General features: G+C 35.8%; 1 protein-coding gene across 3 annotated transcripts in view; it reads right to left on the reverse strand.

Annotated features, from left to right (window-relative positions):
- Positions 1-356: 356 nt before the first annotated feature.
- NR2C1 (nuclear receptor subfamily 2 group C member 1) overlaps positions 357-18,779 on the reverse strand; it is a 37,457-nt gene continuing 19,034 nt past the window's right edge. For 2 of the 3 annotated variants that reach the window (XM_039704075.1, XM_039704076.1), the window contains 9 exons: positions 17,967-18,114; positions 17,777-17,867; positions 15,952-16,136; positions 12,464-12,626; positions 10,366-10,487; positions 7,155-7,294; positions 5,186-5,323; positions 1,443-1,548; positions 357-913 (listed from right to left, as the gene is read on the reverse strand). In XM_039704075.1, the coding sequence (XP_039560009.1) occupies positions 739-913; positions 1,443-1,548; positions 5,186-5,323; positions 7,155-7,294; positions 10,366-10,487; positions 12,464-12,626; positions 15,952-16,136; positions 17,777-17,867; positions 17,967-18,114 (1,268 nt within the window). In that variant the 3' untranslated portion in view covers positions 357-738. Of the gene's footprint in view, positions 914-1,442; positions 1,549-1,610; positions 4,861-5,185; positions 5,324-7,154; positions 7,295-10,365; positions 10,488-12,463; positions 12,627-15,951; positions 16,137-17,776; positions 17,868-17,966; positions 18,115-18,779 lie in introns of those variants that run through there. The other variant, XM_039704077.1, reaches the window with a different exon arrangement.

The following is an 18,779-nucleotide window of genomic DNA, read 5'->3' on the forward strand; positions in this document are numbered from 1 at the left end:
TTCTCTGTTAGTTTTTCATAGTATGAAACAGCTGATGTCTACCACATTATTGTTAGAATATAGTATTCTGTTGCACCTACAAAACAGTCACTACTGACTCTTTGCTCCTTGTCTTTTGATCAGCTGCATCAATGTTAACACCAGAATATTTTTAAATGTGAACGTCCTCTATTTCCCTGCACTTGGGGTATGGTATCCAGTGTTTAATTCAGCAGGAAACAAATCACTCTTCAAAACAACAGCCAAAACTAAGCTGGGTCTTGTCTGCATGAAAACTGGCCTTTCAGGATGTTTGATTATGTATTTTCCATTTGATATGTGAAAAATAACTAGCAGCAAAACACTGAAAACAAAACTCAGAGAGGAAAGTTAATTTATTTGTCTAAAACATCAAACTAAGTTGAGATACCTTAGTTTAATCAAAGCTTCTTCCGTTTCCTCATAAGCCTGAACTTCATAAACAAATATTCCAAGTCCGTCTACCTACAAAAATAGGAGGGACAATTCTTGACCTTCTTCAGATATCAAGTTAATTTACAAGTCCTTGAAGACAGATGAAGAACAGGAAGGGATCCTATATCCTAATACACTCCACCACATTTCCCAAGTGTACTGGAAAGGAGGAATATGAGCCTTCTTTGGAAAGGTGCATTGGAAGGCTTATGACCATCTCTTGGAGACAGGGTATGCATTTACATCACCATGACTGCCATGGTAGAGAATCCTGGACTGCTACTTTTACACACCATGCCCTATGATCTGAGAGTTGTAGTCTGCTGTCTCCATTCGCAGAATGTATGGGATGATGCTGTCAATCTGAACATTTCCAATCAGTCCTGCAAAGAACAGCTCTTCAGTGATGGCAGCACTCATCAGCCTAAGAGCGGGCAATCGGAGAAGAAGTCTAGATAGTCTGGAAAACAAATTTGGTGGGAAGTGTTACTTAGATCACAGATTCTGGTGTTGTTCTCTATGATATTATCAGCAAAAGAATAGAAAAAATATGACAAGGGACACTACTGGTCAAAGTTTGCTATATTGAGTTTATGAAAGGCTTAACTATTTAAATCAGTATAGCATTAAATTTATGTTTAGTCATGCCTTGAACAGTACAGAAAATGTACAAATGCCTGTGAACTACAGGTACTATGTATGTTTGGATTTAAGACTAAATGAGGAACTATTCCAAACGGATGCAATTCAAATTGAATGTTACTAATATTTATTTTGGATATTTAATTTTAGAAATTAATAATGAGATGAAAAATACTACACATAATATGTATGACCATATGCATAATATTTCAAGTGCTCTAAAGGTAATTCCTTAATTGTAATGAAGTAAGAAGAAAACGTATGTATCTATTACATGAAAGACTGTACAAATCAGTTTTCAGACTCTGAAAAGACAATTAATCAAGTAAGCATCTTAGTTTACAGACCTGTAAGTATCATCCGGATACGCCTTTGTTACATAGTCCTGGAACTCCATGTAAGCTTTCTCTTGAAATTTCTCAATCTGTACCACATTTTCTAGACCTGGGTGATCTGAAAAAAAAAAAACTTCTTTGTTGCACCTGTTCTACAGAACATCCATACAGACTATCCAGTTGCCAATATACTGATATAATTAAGTGGTAGCTGCAGTAACTTCAGCTTTAGTGGTAGACACTACTTTACCTGCTTATATTTTTCTTTCTTTACATTTATATTTTACTTAACTTTCCATAATAAAATCAGACATATGAAAGAGTTCAAATAAATTCAGTGCTTGCAATGTTTATGTTAATCTTGATGATAGCTCTGTTCTCTGTGTAGCAGTAAAACACTGGATTGTTTCAACACACTGACACTTCCTGGAACATTGGATGCACAAATAATATTTGGGTGAAATGTGAAGTATAAAATTAAGATCAGTGGAAGAAGCAGAATAAAAAGCTGTGAACTACCTAAGACTTGTAGAAAACAGTAGTGAACCATAGAATATGCTGAGTTAGAAGGGACCTATCAGTATCAAGTTCAACTCCTGGGCCTGCACATGACACTCTAAGAATCACACTGTGTGCCTGAGAGCACTGTCCAAATGCTTTTTTAATTCACATACTTGAGAAAGAACAGTCTGCTACATACAAACCTATCTGGTGCAAAAATTTCAAATGTGCTAATTATATTTTTTAGCAGTGACTTGAACTTACTTGAAATATAAGTGTTGCTAAAATGAAAGGACATCAACCTAACTGCCAAGTCACTCTTGGAAATTATTATGCAGTAATTCTGAACTCTCTACATGGTCTGTCATTTTATTATCCATCTATCTGAATGTAAAAATTTTACTGTCACTAGCATGACAAATCACGTAGATGAAGAGTTAGAGTTGATGTGCAAAATGCATCACTTTGTGCTGCTGCTTTTAGAGCCATGTCAGGAACACAGCAAGAAGTCAACTTCTGGAACAGTTTGAAGAAGACTGCTTGTACACTTGCAGCCATTTAGAAAGATGCCAAGTCTTCTTGTCACACCCTTTGTACTAATCTCTCTGCCCAAGGCTGTCTTGTGGCCATCAAACAGCTGGCTTGGCACAGCTGAATCACCAGGGCCTACTAAAGGAGATGTTCTTACCTTAGGGCTCTGCTGCATGCACAGCCCAGCCCCATCCTGCTGTACAGCAGTAAAACCCATGCCATTTTAAATTTCTGGCCTGTGAGTCATTGCCAGGACATCCCTTCTGTTCAAGGTACCAAGCATGACTTTCACATGTACAAAGATTTTGTTATACGGCTCAAGGATCAAGAGTTCTGACAACACATTGCCATTAAAGCAACTAGTCATTAGTAATGTGAATTTGAAAACATCAGCTAAAGAAAATTTCTCTCAATCATGTGACTGAACTAGAGTATTTTCCCAAGGTATTTTTCCTTCTACCTTTTGTGTTGTCAAATATAACTGGAAGGAGATGAACTTCAGACTAAACTAATAGGTAAATACTACTTTGCAAGTGTAAGGTTCCTCAAGAAGGAACCTTTCCACACAGGCCTCTATTTATGATAGAGGATTCTATCATAAATCCTAGTGGACATAATTCCAAAAAAATGGACTTGAGGTAGTCTCCCATAATTTTGTTTCTTCCTTGACATAACCTCTACCAGTTTTTGTAGAGGAATGCCATGAAAAGGATTGTTTGCGTTAAGAACACTTGGAGGAGAATTGTATCTCCTGCAAGTCTTATTTATTAAAATTAAACCAGCAGACACCCTCCTACCATCCACTTAGAGAATGTCTCTTCTGTAATAATGGTGTATTTGCAACTGTTCAATCCTCAGCAGAAAAGGAAAACTGCCAAGATTTTCAAGCATGTTTAGTACTGTGTTTAAACCAAGTGGGTTTAATGGCGAGTCCTGCTTATCAGGAAACTGAAACTGTCTCAGTGATACTGTGAGCTATACAAGCAAACACATAAAACCATGCAAGACTCTCCTGGTCAGAAGGACTGACAGCAGGATTATGTCTTAGAGTAAAACACCCAGGATCTGATTTTCCTTAGTGATCCACAATAGAAAAAATATCACAATAGGAATCCCTCTGGATATTTGTCATCTTTTCTCAAGGATTCTGACTCTACTTATACCACCTTTTATTTGCATGAATGTCTTTCATCTCAGAAGTCTTCCATTACTGCAATATAAAGTTTTATATATATAGGTAGCAATGGAAGAGATGCAGGGTTTTGTTTGTGCTCTTTGATGAATACCATGAATTCCTGATAATGCTGCCACTTTTACGAGATAGATACTACATATATCTTTTACTAGGTAGATACTACATAGTAGTATATACCTAGTAAAAAATATCATGCAAATCTGAGGGAAACTGCAAAGCAAGAACCTCATAATATACTAATTCTATATATTAGAAAACCTGCTTAAAATTTACATTTTAGAAGTGTCCAAATTCTAAAAGATTTTCTCACCTCAACTAGTTTTTCTATGTAAGGGTGAACTGCAAGTGAATGCAAAAAGAAAGTTCTTCTTGGATCTAATAAGTCTAAAGAACCAACTACCCAGATCTCCTCCATGTCCTACACTACTGACAGGGGTCATTAAGATTCTGTAAGCATTTTAACATCTGCTCTAATCCTTTTTACAGGACATCAACATCTTCAAAAGGCAGAGCAACAAGGATGAAGGAAGCTGCTGGTGCTTTTAACACCTTCTAATGCGAAATGGAGTAACCAAAGACTTACTTTCTAAATGTGAGAGTGAAAAACTCTTGGAGACAGAGGAAGTACTTGAGATTTGCACATTTTCTTTTGATAAAAGTCTTTATTTGGCTTTGTATTAAATCCCAATTATGAATGATGAACCTAAGGCCTGCAGGATGCTGATAAAATATCTAAATACCTTTTGTGAAAAGTTAATTCTGCAACTTCCAAGTAAGAAAATTAATTTTGTAACTTTCTACATCCAGGCATAAGGGACACAATGCAATTACCCAGTAAGTATCTACCATAACCAGAGGACTCTTTCCTCCCTATTGTAAACTAATCACCCAGAAGGGAAATAAAGTTATATTATCTCCACTGTCTAATGTCTGTCTAGTAATGCTGCTGAGAGTACATTAGGTAAATACTTGTTTAGAAGACAGAAATAATAACATAAGTGAATGTTTGTGGTGCTCATTTGCCAGAAATGCTATATGCATTGTCTCTGTGGGGGAGAGGTGATGTTTCTGTAATTCTGAATGTGAGAACTGATGCCCAGATAGACTGAAGTTGGGATTTTAATATATGAAAAACTATCTCATCTGGATGTGCAAGAGCAACACTTCAGAAAATCAAACTGCAGGTCTTCAGAAAATGTATCCCTGAAAGGAGGCACAGAATTAAAAGTAATAAATAAATAAATGAAAAGAAAAAAAACCCCAAAACCAAAACAACGAAAAGCATGAGTGGCACTGCCAAGAAATAAAATCTACAAATAAAAAGAATCAAAGTCCCCCCCTGAAAAAAATGTCCCCAAAGCAACATTCAGTTGTTTACATTAGAAGATTAACCCTCCTCTTCCTACACTCTTTACAAACCTTCCAAGATTCCTCAACAAATGAGGCAGTAATATAATGCATATAATGAAACAGGTATGTGGCAACAAACAGCACAGATTAAAATGTTACATTTGGAATAATTACATACCAGGACTGAAGAGGACAATTGCTTTCAAATATGCATATTCATATCCATCTAGACACAGTTTAACCATGCTGTTACAAAACTCTTGCAATTTGAAGACATGCTCCATTACTAGCCTTCCTCTGTCTGTTGGCAATTTCTCTAAATCAAGACACACATAACAAAAATTCCCAAGTTAACACACATGCAAAAATGTGGTCACACTGGAATTTCAAAAATAATTATTTTATTAGATTCAAACAATGGGAAATCTATGCCATCTATAAATTCCTGTTAGGTTTGAATAATCTTGACACCAGCAATTACAGAGTATTAACTCTATTTTTTCACCTCTTCCAATTAGGATCTTCCTGCTAATGCTTCCAGTTATCAGACATGGACTAGAGCTTGAAATGATCAAGGAAGGAAGAGACTACTTCTAAGTAAAGCATACACTGCTAGTGCTGACCTGTGCCTAAGGCTCATGTGCCACATGGAAGGACAGTGTCCAGCTTCGTGGGTTGTTCAGTCAGAGACCATGTCACTGCTGGGAAAGGTGTACCACACACCTTCCCTGACTGACACTGAGGGGAATGTGGCTGGTGCAGAGCTGCTCCCCTTGAGTCAGCAATAGCAAAGCAGCCTGAAAACTCCATCCCCTCCATAACCCATCAACCTAGAGTCCCTAGACTCCACAAACTTGGTATCTCTTGAGATACTGCAGCTGGCAGACTTCATAACTGGTTCTTGCAGTCAACCTGGACTCCCAATTTAAATGGTAGAAATACGTATTTGTAATAATGATAAAAACATGACAAATTACTACAATATCCTTTCTGGGTAAACATACTTTAAATATTACATAGACCAAAAATTTCCAGATTCCATTTTTATCTGCTAGAGACAATCACAGATTTGTTAGTATCTTTAGCTGATCCAGTACATCTCATGATTTGATCAGTTTGTTTTAAGCTATTGTTATTTACAGGAGGATCTTGTGGATGTTTTTAAATCACGAAAACCCCTTGGAAATAATTCTTTAATTACCTTATCATAAAAGAAGATGAAAACATCTATAGTCTGGTAGGCTGTTTTTTTCTAGTTTACCAATCTGCATTTGCATAGCATCAACAACAGTGAATTTTCATACCCCTAACAGCAAACAACTCAAAAATTCAGTTAAATCTGAAAATGCTTTGATTCTTCCATGAGCACCTAACTTATGAATAATGTGTTATGACTATGAACACATGAAGACTATACTATTATTGACTGGATAGCTTTTAGTGATGATAACCTTGTGAGTATCCACAAGGACAACAAAGCTTTTAGCTAAAACTCCCTTCCAGCTCAGAACAGAATTAAAGAGGCCAACTGATATGTCTTTCATTTGAATGAAAAATATGCCAAAGATGCAGGACATAGGATTAGCAAGGAACAAAGTGTACTTATTAGAGATCTGTTGAAGACTTCCATGTAGACTAAAACTGATATACAGAAGTCAACAAGCCAAGTTATCTAAAGGAACTGTATCACCAAGCTGGCATTCAGCTGCTTTGTGTTACAGCTATGAAGAACAAGGACAGGTGGGTCATTCTTGACTTTGTATCTTTCATACAGAGGAATCATATTCATAGTACTCTTGTGTTCTTAACATTGATGCTGCCCAAAATATTCCTAATTTGGGCTGATGATATTAACAGACAAGAGGATACTATTAAACAATATAATACACACACACACACAAAAGTGTTGTTTTTTTTTTATTTGGAGTTAAATATTATCATAGGTGACTTTTGCAAAATTGCTAAAAAATTCTATCTTGTGGACTGTAGTTGCTAGTATAATTTTGTTTCAATACCAACATGCAATTCTTTAAACCGTAAATTTACAATAACAACTGAAGGATAAATAAAGAGCTTCTGCACATTTCAAAACTTAAAAAATATCAAGTAATTCCCCAAGTCTGGCATGTGCACAGTATACACCTTACCTTGCTGTAAACTGCCTTGAAGGTGATTAACAAAAGCAGCTAAGATCGTTGCCACATTCATAACTTGTGAGCATTGTGCTAGACCAAGCGTAAAAAGTTCATTCCAGCAGGCTTTTACTAATGATATGCTGTTATCCTGTCTATTAAAAAGCACAATAATTTAATATAACCAGGGCCATTTGCATTCACTTTTAAAAAATTTGAATAACACTTCATAAAACATTAATCTAATTCAATCATTACAACCAACACCAAAATGAAGTTCTGCGTAATTTTTCTTTGCATGTTAGAATTAAAACACCTTGTTTAATAAAGTGACTTTTGTAAAGCAATACATTTTTGTTTATAATTTTTCTTTGCATGCTAGAATTAAAACACCTTGTTTAAAGTGACTTTTGTAAAGCAATACATTTTTGTTTAAATGACCTAAAAGGAGATCGATTTCTATAACAAAAGCAAGCTGAAGTTACAGTAAATGATAACTGCCACAGTGTACTCCATCATGCTAGTTTTCTTAGGATTTGGGACAACATTTATATGCATGGACAAAAAGAAAGACAGCACTGTTCCTGTATTGTGGATGCAGAACAGACTCACGGGTTTTTTTCACTTGAAAACTGACAGGTTGGTATAATTTTTTAATTGAAGATACAGATGAAATGGAACATGTGTGATCAAGCTTCTGAGCTTCCTGACTGCTACTTTCTGCATCCCTTTCAAGTTTGGAATAAGGTTTGAAATACAGACTTCAAAGTATAAATACCAGTCATAAGGATTTATTTGCTGCAGCTTAAAATAAAATACATCAATTCATATTCAGCCACTTTTGTATTAGTAACCCAACTTTCAGTTATGCCAAGCATCTCTAACTCACAGAGCTTAACAAGAGCTCAGTACCTTAAAAAGTAAATCCCACCAGAGAGGAGTCAAATTCAGGTACAACGTTTCACAGTTTTAGGCAGTGAATACAAATAATAGAAATTTAAAAGAAGTACAAGATCTATCTAAGAAGAAAAGCATGTTAAAGCTAGGATTTCAACTACAAAAATACAGAGGAACAGATTTTTGAAGAATTCAGATATTATCTTCAGGAACAGTTCTGATGATTTAGTGCAATACTAAGATGTCAAATGACTGGTGAACACAGACTTGTCCTTAACTGGATTACAGAGCTTACTGAGAGCAATATTTTCATTTGGATCAAGTTCTTGTTATGGTAGATAGGATACTGTACATGCAGCTTCTGCACGTATTTGTCACATCTTTGTTCATCTCCTTTAACACAATCAAAGGGACTGTGCTGAGCACCACTGAAAACAGGGTGTACTGGCTACTCCTGTGTGTGTGTAGATAAACACATCATCTACAGCATCTTTATGGCTGATCAAAGTTACACCAGAACCAGTTCTTAAGTTTCCTTACACAGCCTCACAAAACTAAGAGGCTGTAAGCAGCTTGGTGAAGGTTTCAGTAGGAAACTCTCTTGCAAACAAAGATGGCCCTGCAGGAAGATGAGCTAATCAATATCTGGCATCATTAACTTCATCATTAGGTCAAAGGCAACTATCCTGCTGTGACTAAAGGAGAATGTTGCCTGAGGAAGAAACAACCTGGGTACAATTATCCATCTTCCTTATAAAACCATTACTCATCATGCTCCATGAATTTCTCTTCAGTTTAAAAGTGAAATGAGTCACCCTTCTGAAAGTCAAAATTATAGGATATAATGTACTCCAATTATAAAGGCTGCATTAATTTCAAATAAACCTCCAATTGAAAACAGGTTGCATTTTAGATGCTTCAAAGAAAACCTGAATTTATGTTATTTACATACTGTTGCCCATGATCTTGACTGGGTCTATAAATGCTATTACAGGTGAATATTATCACTCTTATGGCAGCTTACTCCTCCATATTTTTTAACCAGAAAAATATATTGTGAAATAACAGATAAAAAGAGCAGGTGCAGATTTTTCTCACTAAATCTTTTTGGAGAGAGGCCTTCTGTACTACATTTTATTTTTAAGAAGCAATTTCCATTTTTTGTTAGAATACCAATTTGTACTAATTTGCAGTTGTCTCTCTGTAACAAAAAATTTTTGACATAACATACTATGTTTATTTGCTATGCCTTTTGTAATTCTGCAGGTCAAAAATTTCTACCAGAATAAAACATCATATTTACCTATTTTTTTACCCCTACTATTCTTTAACTTGATACAATATTCCTTTCTCCTTCTCCAACACACAGGCTTAATTACACACAATACAGTATCTTTTCTTAAAAACTGTAGAATCATTTGGTTGAAGCATCTGAGTAAACATAAATGGTAATCACAGATCATCCTGCTTTGACAGCTTTCCTGGAAAAGGGGACAATCCTTCATTTTAAAAAGGAATTCTCTTTGCTGCCACAGTCACAGGCTGTTTTGATATAAATTAAACAGAAACACTGCAAATGAGAACAAACTATCATGATTTATTCACCATTTGTGTCAGAGCTGATACAGTATCTTTATTTGTTTGCTGCATCTTCATAAAATTACTTCTGAATATTATATAAATCAGTTTTTCCCATGCAGTTTGGACATAATTTTTCATGATGATCAGCAATGGACTACAAAACTGAACTTAAGTGATACAATGAATTCTTATGGAGAAGCAGGACTCTAAACAAACTCTAAAAAGAACAGTTAGAATTACCTTTTAGTTACAGAAGCCATTTATTTTTGGAAAATCTTTTGAAATTAGACAACTTTATTCTGAATGTCTGCTGAATCTAGCTAATAATTTTCTTCGTGTAGGTTATTAAAAGCAAGGAGTAAATCACCTTATAAGGATAGATTTTGTGGATTCAGACAGGAGCTTCTTTTTGGTGATTGCCTGATACGCATCAGGATGTAGCACAAGAGCTGTAGCTATTAAGAAGCTGATAGAAATTCCTAGTTTCTCAAAATATATTTGAGAAGCAGCAGTGGGTAGGCATTCAATTGTTTTAAATCCACTCCTTTTTCTTACAAAACCCAACCAAAGTCCTGAATTTGGACTCAAAGTGAGAGTAGTTTTAATTCAGAAAATTTATTTTACAATTAAGGTTTATAACAATTTTAATTTGTAGTTTTATTTTTTTACAAGTCCCTGAAGAAGACAGCAAAACTCAAAAATTCCAAAGCACATATGCACAATGTAAGTGAATAAACAGAACACTTACCCCAAAGCTTGGAAAGATGGAATGGAACGTGCCCAGTGCATGGACAAGAAAAGCAACCTGGAGGCAGACTCGCAGATATAGTGAACATTGAGATAATCAGGCATAGGAGAAGGCATGGTGAGCTGCAAAACAAAAGTAGGAAGAAAAAAAGAAAGAAGAAAGTGTAAGATAGTTATTTTACTTTCTTCATAATATGTTTAGGAAGAAATCAGTCCTTTGAGTTGCTGTTAAGTGAAATAATAAAATTGTTCTTTAAATAAAAAGGTATAATCCCAACAAAATGGAATGACTCCCTTTTGCATTATTAGCCACACCATTACACTCTGTGAGTTAAAGAACTACACAGCAACAAAAAAGACAAAGTTTGATTTGCAGACAGACATTCATGTCTGGGACAACTGGAGATGGAAAATCTCAAAACTCAACTTCTGAAACATTCTCAAAGAATAAGAGAGAAGAATCATTGTAACTGGAATGAACTTGCTAACATCAGAGGAGTGACAACTCCTGGAGAGAAAGAGAGTGTGTGTGAGAGAGAGAGAATTCCCTTTCACAAAACTTTTTTTTTTTACTTTTAATTAATATTTTACAAAGAAATACAAGAGAAATCTTTCGACGTTTGTGCAAAATACCCAATACACAGCTGCTCCCAAGTCCAAAAAATATAACCAACATATATCAGAAAGGATGTTCACAAGGTCAGTAAGTAAAATCAGTGATGTTACCTGCATATGTGAAGAAAGAGATTCCACCCAAAATAGCTTAGAATATTGTAATACTGTCTGAAGATAGTAATTCTGTCTTCAGAAATTGATATTTTTTTAATATAATGTTTTGGATAATGCAATTAAAAAAAAAAAAGCTGACATTTGCATTAGAGATATTCATTTGAATGATCAAAACAGATCCTGGTAAGAGGGGTAAAGTTTAACCAGACGCCTGTTAATAAGTTTTCAGATGACCAAGCTTTTTGATTTGTCCAGTAATTCTGTCTTCAGAAATTAATATTTTTTTAATATAATGTTTTGGCTAATGCAATTTAAAAAAAAAAAAGCTGACATTTGCATTAGAGATATTCATTTGAATGATCAAAAGAGATGCTGGTAAGAGGGGTGAAGTTCAACCAGACGCCTGTTAACAACTTTTCAGATGACCAAGCTTTTTGATTTGTCCATGAAAAATAAGGTGATAAAAAAAAATATAAGGAATTCAAGGAATTCCTAGTAATTCTGTCTTCAGAAATTGATATTTTTTTAATATAATGTTTTGGATAATGCAATTAAAAAAAAAAAAGCTGACATTTGCATTAGAGATATTCATTTGAATGATCAAAACAGATCCTGGTAAGAGGGGTAAAGTTTAACCAGACGCCTGTTAATAAGTTTTCAGATGACCAAGCTTTTTGATTTGTCCATGATAAATAAGGTGATAAAAAAAAATATAAGGAATTCAAGGAATTCCTGCAAGCTTGTAAAATGAAAAATAAATCCAGAAAATATATGGCTAACTAACACAGCAACTGTATTTAAGTCAATTACTACCATGCTAAAATAGAGTATCTACACAAACAAGAAACTGACAAATACACTTAAAGGTCTCAAAATCCAGTTGCATATTGCATCAGATCCACCCATTAACAACTCAGAATGTGGATGCTGACTTTGTTTCATGCAAAAACTTTTCTTTGCAAATCATTTTGTATGGCTTACCCTGTATTTTTAAGGTAAGAAACTATAAAATAAGCAGTGCAGCTAAACCACTGCAGAGTGCAGAACTTTCTCCCAAATGAGAATGTGGATGCTGACTTTGCTTCAGGCAAAAACTTTGTCTTTGTAAATCATTTTGTATGGCTTACCCAGTATTTTTAAGGTAAGAAGCTATAAAATAAGCAGTGCAGCTAAACCACTGCAGAGTGCAGAACTTTCTCCCAAATAAAGAATTAACCAGTGAACAAAAGCAGTTCATTACTTGGAAATTAATGCCAATACCTGAACAAATACTCCTCTAAGAAATTCAAAATAAAGCTTAGCCAGATCATTATTGTACATCACTATGCCAAAACAGTTGTAAACAGTCAACAGTAGAAAGTATTCAGTACCCTAAATGCTACATGTGCATCACTGAGAAGTGGCCCCTCTATTTCAACGATGTTCATGCTGGTTTCTCCACCAAGCAGCTGTGCACTGGTGTCAACACTTTCAGAGTTCTGGCATGCTGCACTCTCTCCTGGATTTAATGCTTTTGCAAGAGTATCAAATGCCCTGTAAGATAACAAACAAACAAAAAGAAAATTTCACTTTAGAGACCGTTTCAATTTAAGAGGAACCTGCACAAGTCTGAAATCTGTATGTAGAAGTCTGCTTCAAAGAATGAGGTTTGGAAAATAAAAGTCAGTAGCATGCTTTTCCTGACATTCCATTGAACTCTGAAACAAAAATTAGCAGCAGAGCCTGTTTACACTAGTTGCCAACAAATTCACAGTTTTGACATATTGGTTGTGCTGCTGAATCACAGTTTGCTTTTCAAGATCTCTTTAGTGATGTTCACTGAGAGCACTGACATGAGTGTTTTGAGGACATGATCACCAGACTGCTGTTAAAGTCACTTAGCTCATGTATAAATTTTTCAGTCTTTTACTGCTATGAAGCACAAACAGAGTAAGATTCTTTTTTGTTAAGTAATGAGTTAGATTTTTCAACTTAATTGGAAAAGACTGCTTCAAAATATGTAAGAGAAAGCACTCCCATGGTTTCAATACAACCCTTAGTACCCTCTACTGCATGGCAGTGACTCTTGGCTTTCACAAGCACAAATGCTAGAGGGCAGATGTCAGGACAAGCATAGATGTATTGCTCAATATTTGTCTGCTTGATAACACGTGTTGTTTTTCTGCTCATAAATACACCTGAGAACTACAAATGACACACCTTCAATCACAAATACAAACTTGATCACTGCCTACAGACATATGACATATCCTGGGAACAGCAACATTTCTATACAGTATTGCATGAAAAACTTATGAACTGAGGCCAGAAAACTTTACAGAAGCTGATTATCAGATTGTACATAGAGCTCATTCTCAATTTATAGATATGTTTATTACCACGGAATCTAAAATCACTGATTTAATGCCAAAATCTGGGATAGAACTTGGCCAGCTTCTCTACCCCCACACTCTTTAGCTACATGAATTTAATATCATGCTAAAAAAAAAAAAAAGAAAAAAAAAAAGAAAAAAAGGAGCTGTTTAACATAACTACACACAACCAAATGAAATATTACTGTGAAAGAGCTGCTGACACTGCCTCAAGGCTTGGGATGGTAAACAAACTAATTTTTGGTCCTCACTAGCCTGTGCACCTTGATGTATGCACATCAGGGTGACTGGGGCACACACAAGAGGACTGTACAGACACACCTGGGCCATCTTCTGTCTCTGGTATGCACAAAGGGAAGGCTCAGCTCTAGAAACTACTATGGACTCCTGCTAGAAGAACTGAGTTTCAGGTCTTCCACAATTCACTTTGCAGTCTTAGGTAGATAGGCAAACACAGCAGCTCACTGACAGCTGCTTTTAAAGAAACAACAGGATCTCTGTAGGGTTCTTCATGTGGCAGGAACAGAAATTTAGGAGAAGAACAAGACTTCCCCTTTCCCCAAAAGGTAAATGTCATATGCACCTGTCACTATCCTGTATTTATTCTAGCACAGGGTGAAGAGTGCTAGAAAAATAGTGTGGGCATGTACACTTGTTACCCATGACACTTTCCTCCCAAGTCACTCTTCAATGTTGTTTTCAAAGAACTGTTCTCCCTCCTATCTCAAAGTGCCAGTAGTAAGCCAGCAGAAGTCAGCAGCAGCTTTGCTTCCTTGTGGCTCAGTAATGAGTCCTTTCCTATACAAAGCCCCAACATGAGCAATGTCTGTAAGGTAAAACACCACAAAAAGGAGAATCCAGAACAAAGCTTGCCTGGGAGCTATGGAAATCTAGCACACAAAGTGAGAAAACAAGGCATAATCAAGATTAAAATACATGGCATTGATATCCTTTGCTACAGATAATTTTGGTTCTCTTTTTGTCAGACTCAATCATCAACAGATATATAAGACTGCAGATAAACTGTAAAGAAATAATACCATGAAGCATTAGAGGACAAGGCACATAAGATTACAATATAAAAGCAAAGGAGTGCCTGCAGCAAAAGCTGTAGTCTGTGCCAGCAAAACTGAAATTATAACTACTGCAAGCAATGAATAAAATAGATAAAAAGCATGGATGGATTAAATGTGCTCTCTGAAGTCCCTTAAACTCTTCTTCCTCCATAAACAGCTGCATTTGTTAGATCATGCTGGCATAGGGTCTGACAGGGAACTCAGTAATTCAGAGAAATTTTTTACTTTCTCTTGGAATAACAGCTTTCCTGTCACAGCAATGTTTACTTGAACCTCCCCAATGTACAGCTATTAGGTAACCTAGTTGACAAGAGTACATCAAGTCAGAGCTCTTTCAAGCTCTCTGGCTGATAGAACCAGATGCTTTTTCATAGACAGACTTTTAGAACTGAACAGAAACTCTGAAGTTGGTAAAAATAAGCAAATGGAAGTCACAGCAAATGGAAGATTACTACATCTCTTTGAACAGCCATAGTACTGAATGATGGCTATCAGCACATGCAACAATACTGCTTACATGGCATACTCTAACATTTACCTAGGAGGACACAGCAAAGGCCCAAATCAGCATCTATAAGAATCAGAATGACTTTCTAAGCAGTATATAAAGAAAGGAGCAAAAAAAAAGTAATCTGCTTGCAATTACACAAAGCAGTAGAGACCACAGGGGAAATCAGATATTTCAGCCACTACACGCCCACCTTTTTCCCCTTAACCAATTTACTCCACACTGACTTTCAGAACAGAATGTAAAATGTAGGTGGTGTGTAAAAGAATATTGCTGGGACAGCAGTCAGAAGCTTGCATGAGATAACAACCAAGGAAGAACAGGATTGTGATTGATGGAAAAACTGAATGCTCAGTATATACATCTTACACATATGCTCATCACAAGGGCTCAGTTAAAACCAGTGCAAAACATGAGTTTGTAAGATATTCAGTGAATGTATTAATATTGGTAGTGAGAATTCTGTAACTTCTCTTGCATAGGAGGAATATGTTTTTCAAGCTTTTAAGGTGATTAATAGTTACAGGCACTTAACACAGATGAGATCTCTTAAGAACAAGTTTTCCAGGATGATGCAAAGTACTAAGACTATAGTACAAGACCTAATGAAGGTCTACCTTAGTATGGCCAATCAAAAAGTAAGAAAATCAGCTGTAACATTTATACTGAAATTAATTTCAAGTACAAACAACTAAAAGGATTTCTTTCCCTAATGGAACTTTCTTTTCATTTCACTTGGAAGAATCTTACAATATTTACCTTCTACATGAGCTTATGCTGATATCACTATTGCTTTTAAAGCAGAAAAATTTCCTGCATTGTGATGATTTAACTAATTGCCTGGTCTGAATTGACAGTCTTTCTCTCGAAAATGAAGTATTTTTAAGTGTAACATGCCTTACCTTGTAACATCACTACTAGATTGTTCTTCTTGCTTGAGCTCAGATAATGATGCATCTCCATTACTCAAATTTTCGATCATGGATAGCTCTGTACTGCTTTGTGACACATCTTTACATTTACTGAGATTTGCTAGTGAAGTCACCACATTTGCCAGTGTACTTAAATCTCCTTGACATGCTTCTACCTAAGGGTAAAGAACAGCTTTTAATTCTCAGATAATTGGCAGCAGTTAACCTGCAAGAGAAGAGACCAGCTTTCACATAAATGAAGAATAGAGCATACACAAAGAAATACTTGTAAGAAAAGTGTTTTTAATACATGGGTAACCACAATACAGCAATCAAACATTACACTGTATCTAAAATATGGACTATTTTGACATTTACTTGTAAAAGTAATAGCTATCTATTTCTTTCAGAGAGAATACTACTGATGGTAAGCAGGTGCAGAAAGATTTCACATCTCTATGCACTAGTCTATCACCAGGAATATAAGACTGCTCTAGATTGTATTTTTAGCATCTTCCTTCAACATGTAAATGAGTCAGTAGTAAAAAGTTAGAAGAATGAGAAGGAATGCATGAAAAGTCATCTTTATAAACAAGCATAAAAATAATTATGCTGTAGCCTTTTTGGTGTTTACGTCTTTGTTAAACTGCAAAGAAAAAAAGTGATCCAGTACTGGCTAGCAGCTCAGAGAGGCAATAAGATGTGTCCCACTCTGTCCCAGCAAAAAAAAGTACATTATTACAGACAAGCATGCTGCTGCTAACACCACAGAGCAAGCAAAGCAAGATGCATAAAAACAGCATGAGGGTGTTGTTGGCCACTCCTCACACAGGGTTTGTTGTCACTCAGCCCTAAAACAGGGCACCGATCTGACGGTGGTCACACAACTGACACCAGCGTCAGGCCCTTGTTATCTAAAATCTTCCCCTGATGGACAGAGGACTCAAAAGACTAGCACCAAATATAGTAGTAAGCATCTGCAGTTCATTAAAGCCTTCATACCTTCTCTCTCTAACAAGCCCACAAGCAATACAGACACCTTCCTCTCACAGCTCAACCTGCTAGTGCCAACAACACCTCTCTCCTCCGAACTCTTTATACCTTTTTTCTCACATGCATAACACCTGCCTGCCCTTTTACTCCTCTGTGAGTGGTCAATACCCATCAGCAGACCATGATTCTTCTTCAATGCTGGTCTGTCACCTCTCTTACACAGCTGCAGCTTATCAGGGGCAAGACTACCTGCAACACTGTCTCCATTCTCTTACAAGCCACTCTCCCACACGAGGTAATTTAGTATCAGCTAGAAAAACACAAATGCTTCCTACTGTGCATACCTGAAAAAGCTACCACATGGCCTTAGTGGATCAGTAAGTGGAACAAAATGGAAACAAAGGAAAACCAGCTCATAAATAAAATTGTTGATGAGATAGGTCTTATCAGCTTTGCTAAAAAAATAGTGATTCAGGAGAAAAAAAATCCAAGAGCCATGTGACAGAGCCATGAGAAGTTTTGGGAACACCTCACTTTATTTGTACAAAAGAGTGAGCCAAGTGTCAGGATTATCCCAAAATAAAAATTAAAATAATAATGCCCTTAATGCTCCTAAAAATGAGAAGGAAGGGCATTTACTTTGTTGTGGTTTTTTACTGTGTGAGGCTAAGAGGATTCTTGTAAAGAGAAGGCGTTTGTAACAGTGGTGAATGTTGTAAAGGAGTGTTTTAAAAATTAATTTAACCAAATAGAACACCTTTCTCTCCTTACATATACAATTACAGCAATTAGCTCTACTTATATCAGTCATATCATCACATACCTTATCTGGAGTCATCAGCACAGTAGGTTCACTTTTTATTGCAGATGGATGAATGTTAACAAACATTCCTGATTCCAGTAAACCCGTTGATCTGACAGAAAACAGCACAAGTTTTAATTTTGATTAATTTTAAAATTCAATTTTTTTTTCAGAAGACAAAGATAGCCACTTTTGAATACAATTTACATACCTTGCTGTTTCATTGTCTGTTACAAAAGTTGGGGTTGCAGCTAATGGACTACGAAGATCTTTCCGAATGTAGATCTTTTCTGTAGAAGCTGCACAGTTGGAAGATTTTTCTCTTGACACTTCAATTGGTTTCCTCTCACACTGTACAGCTACAGAAATAATACCCAACTATTAAATCATCCTGAATTACAGAATAAGAAATAATACTTTTTTTCTTTATTTAATATTTGTTTTTAATGATAATCCTGAAAAAATAGCTAATATATATATATTAAACATATCCCATAACCAACAAGCTAACAAGTTGGAAGAAACCAGCACGCCAACTCGATGAGTTCTAAGAGAAATGATGTAGTAGTCAAAGTCTGACATGGAACATATGCAACATTTTTAAGTTAAAATTAAGGGAGACATCCCTCATTTTTAATTTGACTCAAAGTGGCAGCTTAAAGCTTCTCATTCTCTCAGTTTCACTATCTCACATTCTCACTTCCTTTGTAAAGGACTCATGTACATTTTTCCATGGATTTTGGGTCTGTGTTGAACTCCTGTAACTTCATTCATTTAAAGAAGCTTCTTGAGTTAGGACCTCAGACAATACAGAGGGAAAGGTACATTCACAAAGTTGAGTTTAGACCATTTAAGATAAATCTGGGCAAGACCCTGGCCCACAAGTTAATGACTTCAAAGAAGTGGATTTTTTAATTTGAATGACTCAGTGAAACAAGGTGGAATGAACTGGAGCTTTAGCCTATAGATGTATCACCTTGCTTTGAACATTCAAATTAAACTTATAGTATTACCCCCTATGGGG

This window comes from Passer montanus, unplaced genomic scaffold (genome assembly GCF_014805655.1).
Source record: "Passer montanus isolate IOZ18808 unplaced genomic scaffold, ASM1480565v1 scaffold17, whole genome shotgun sequence".
Taxonomy (NCBI): domain Eukaryota; kingdom Metazoa; phylum Chordata; class Aves; order Passeriformes; family Passeridae; genus Passer; species Passer montanus.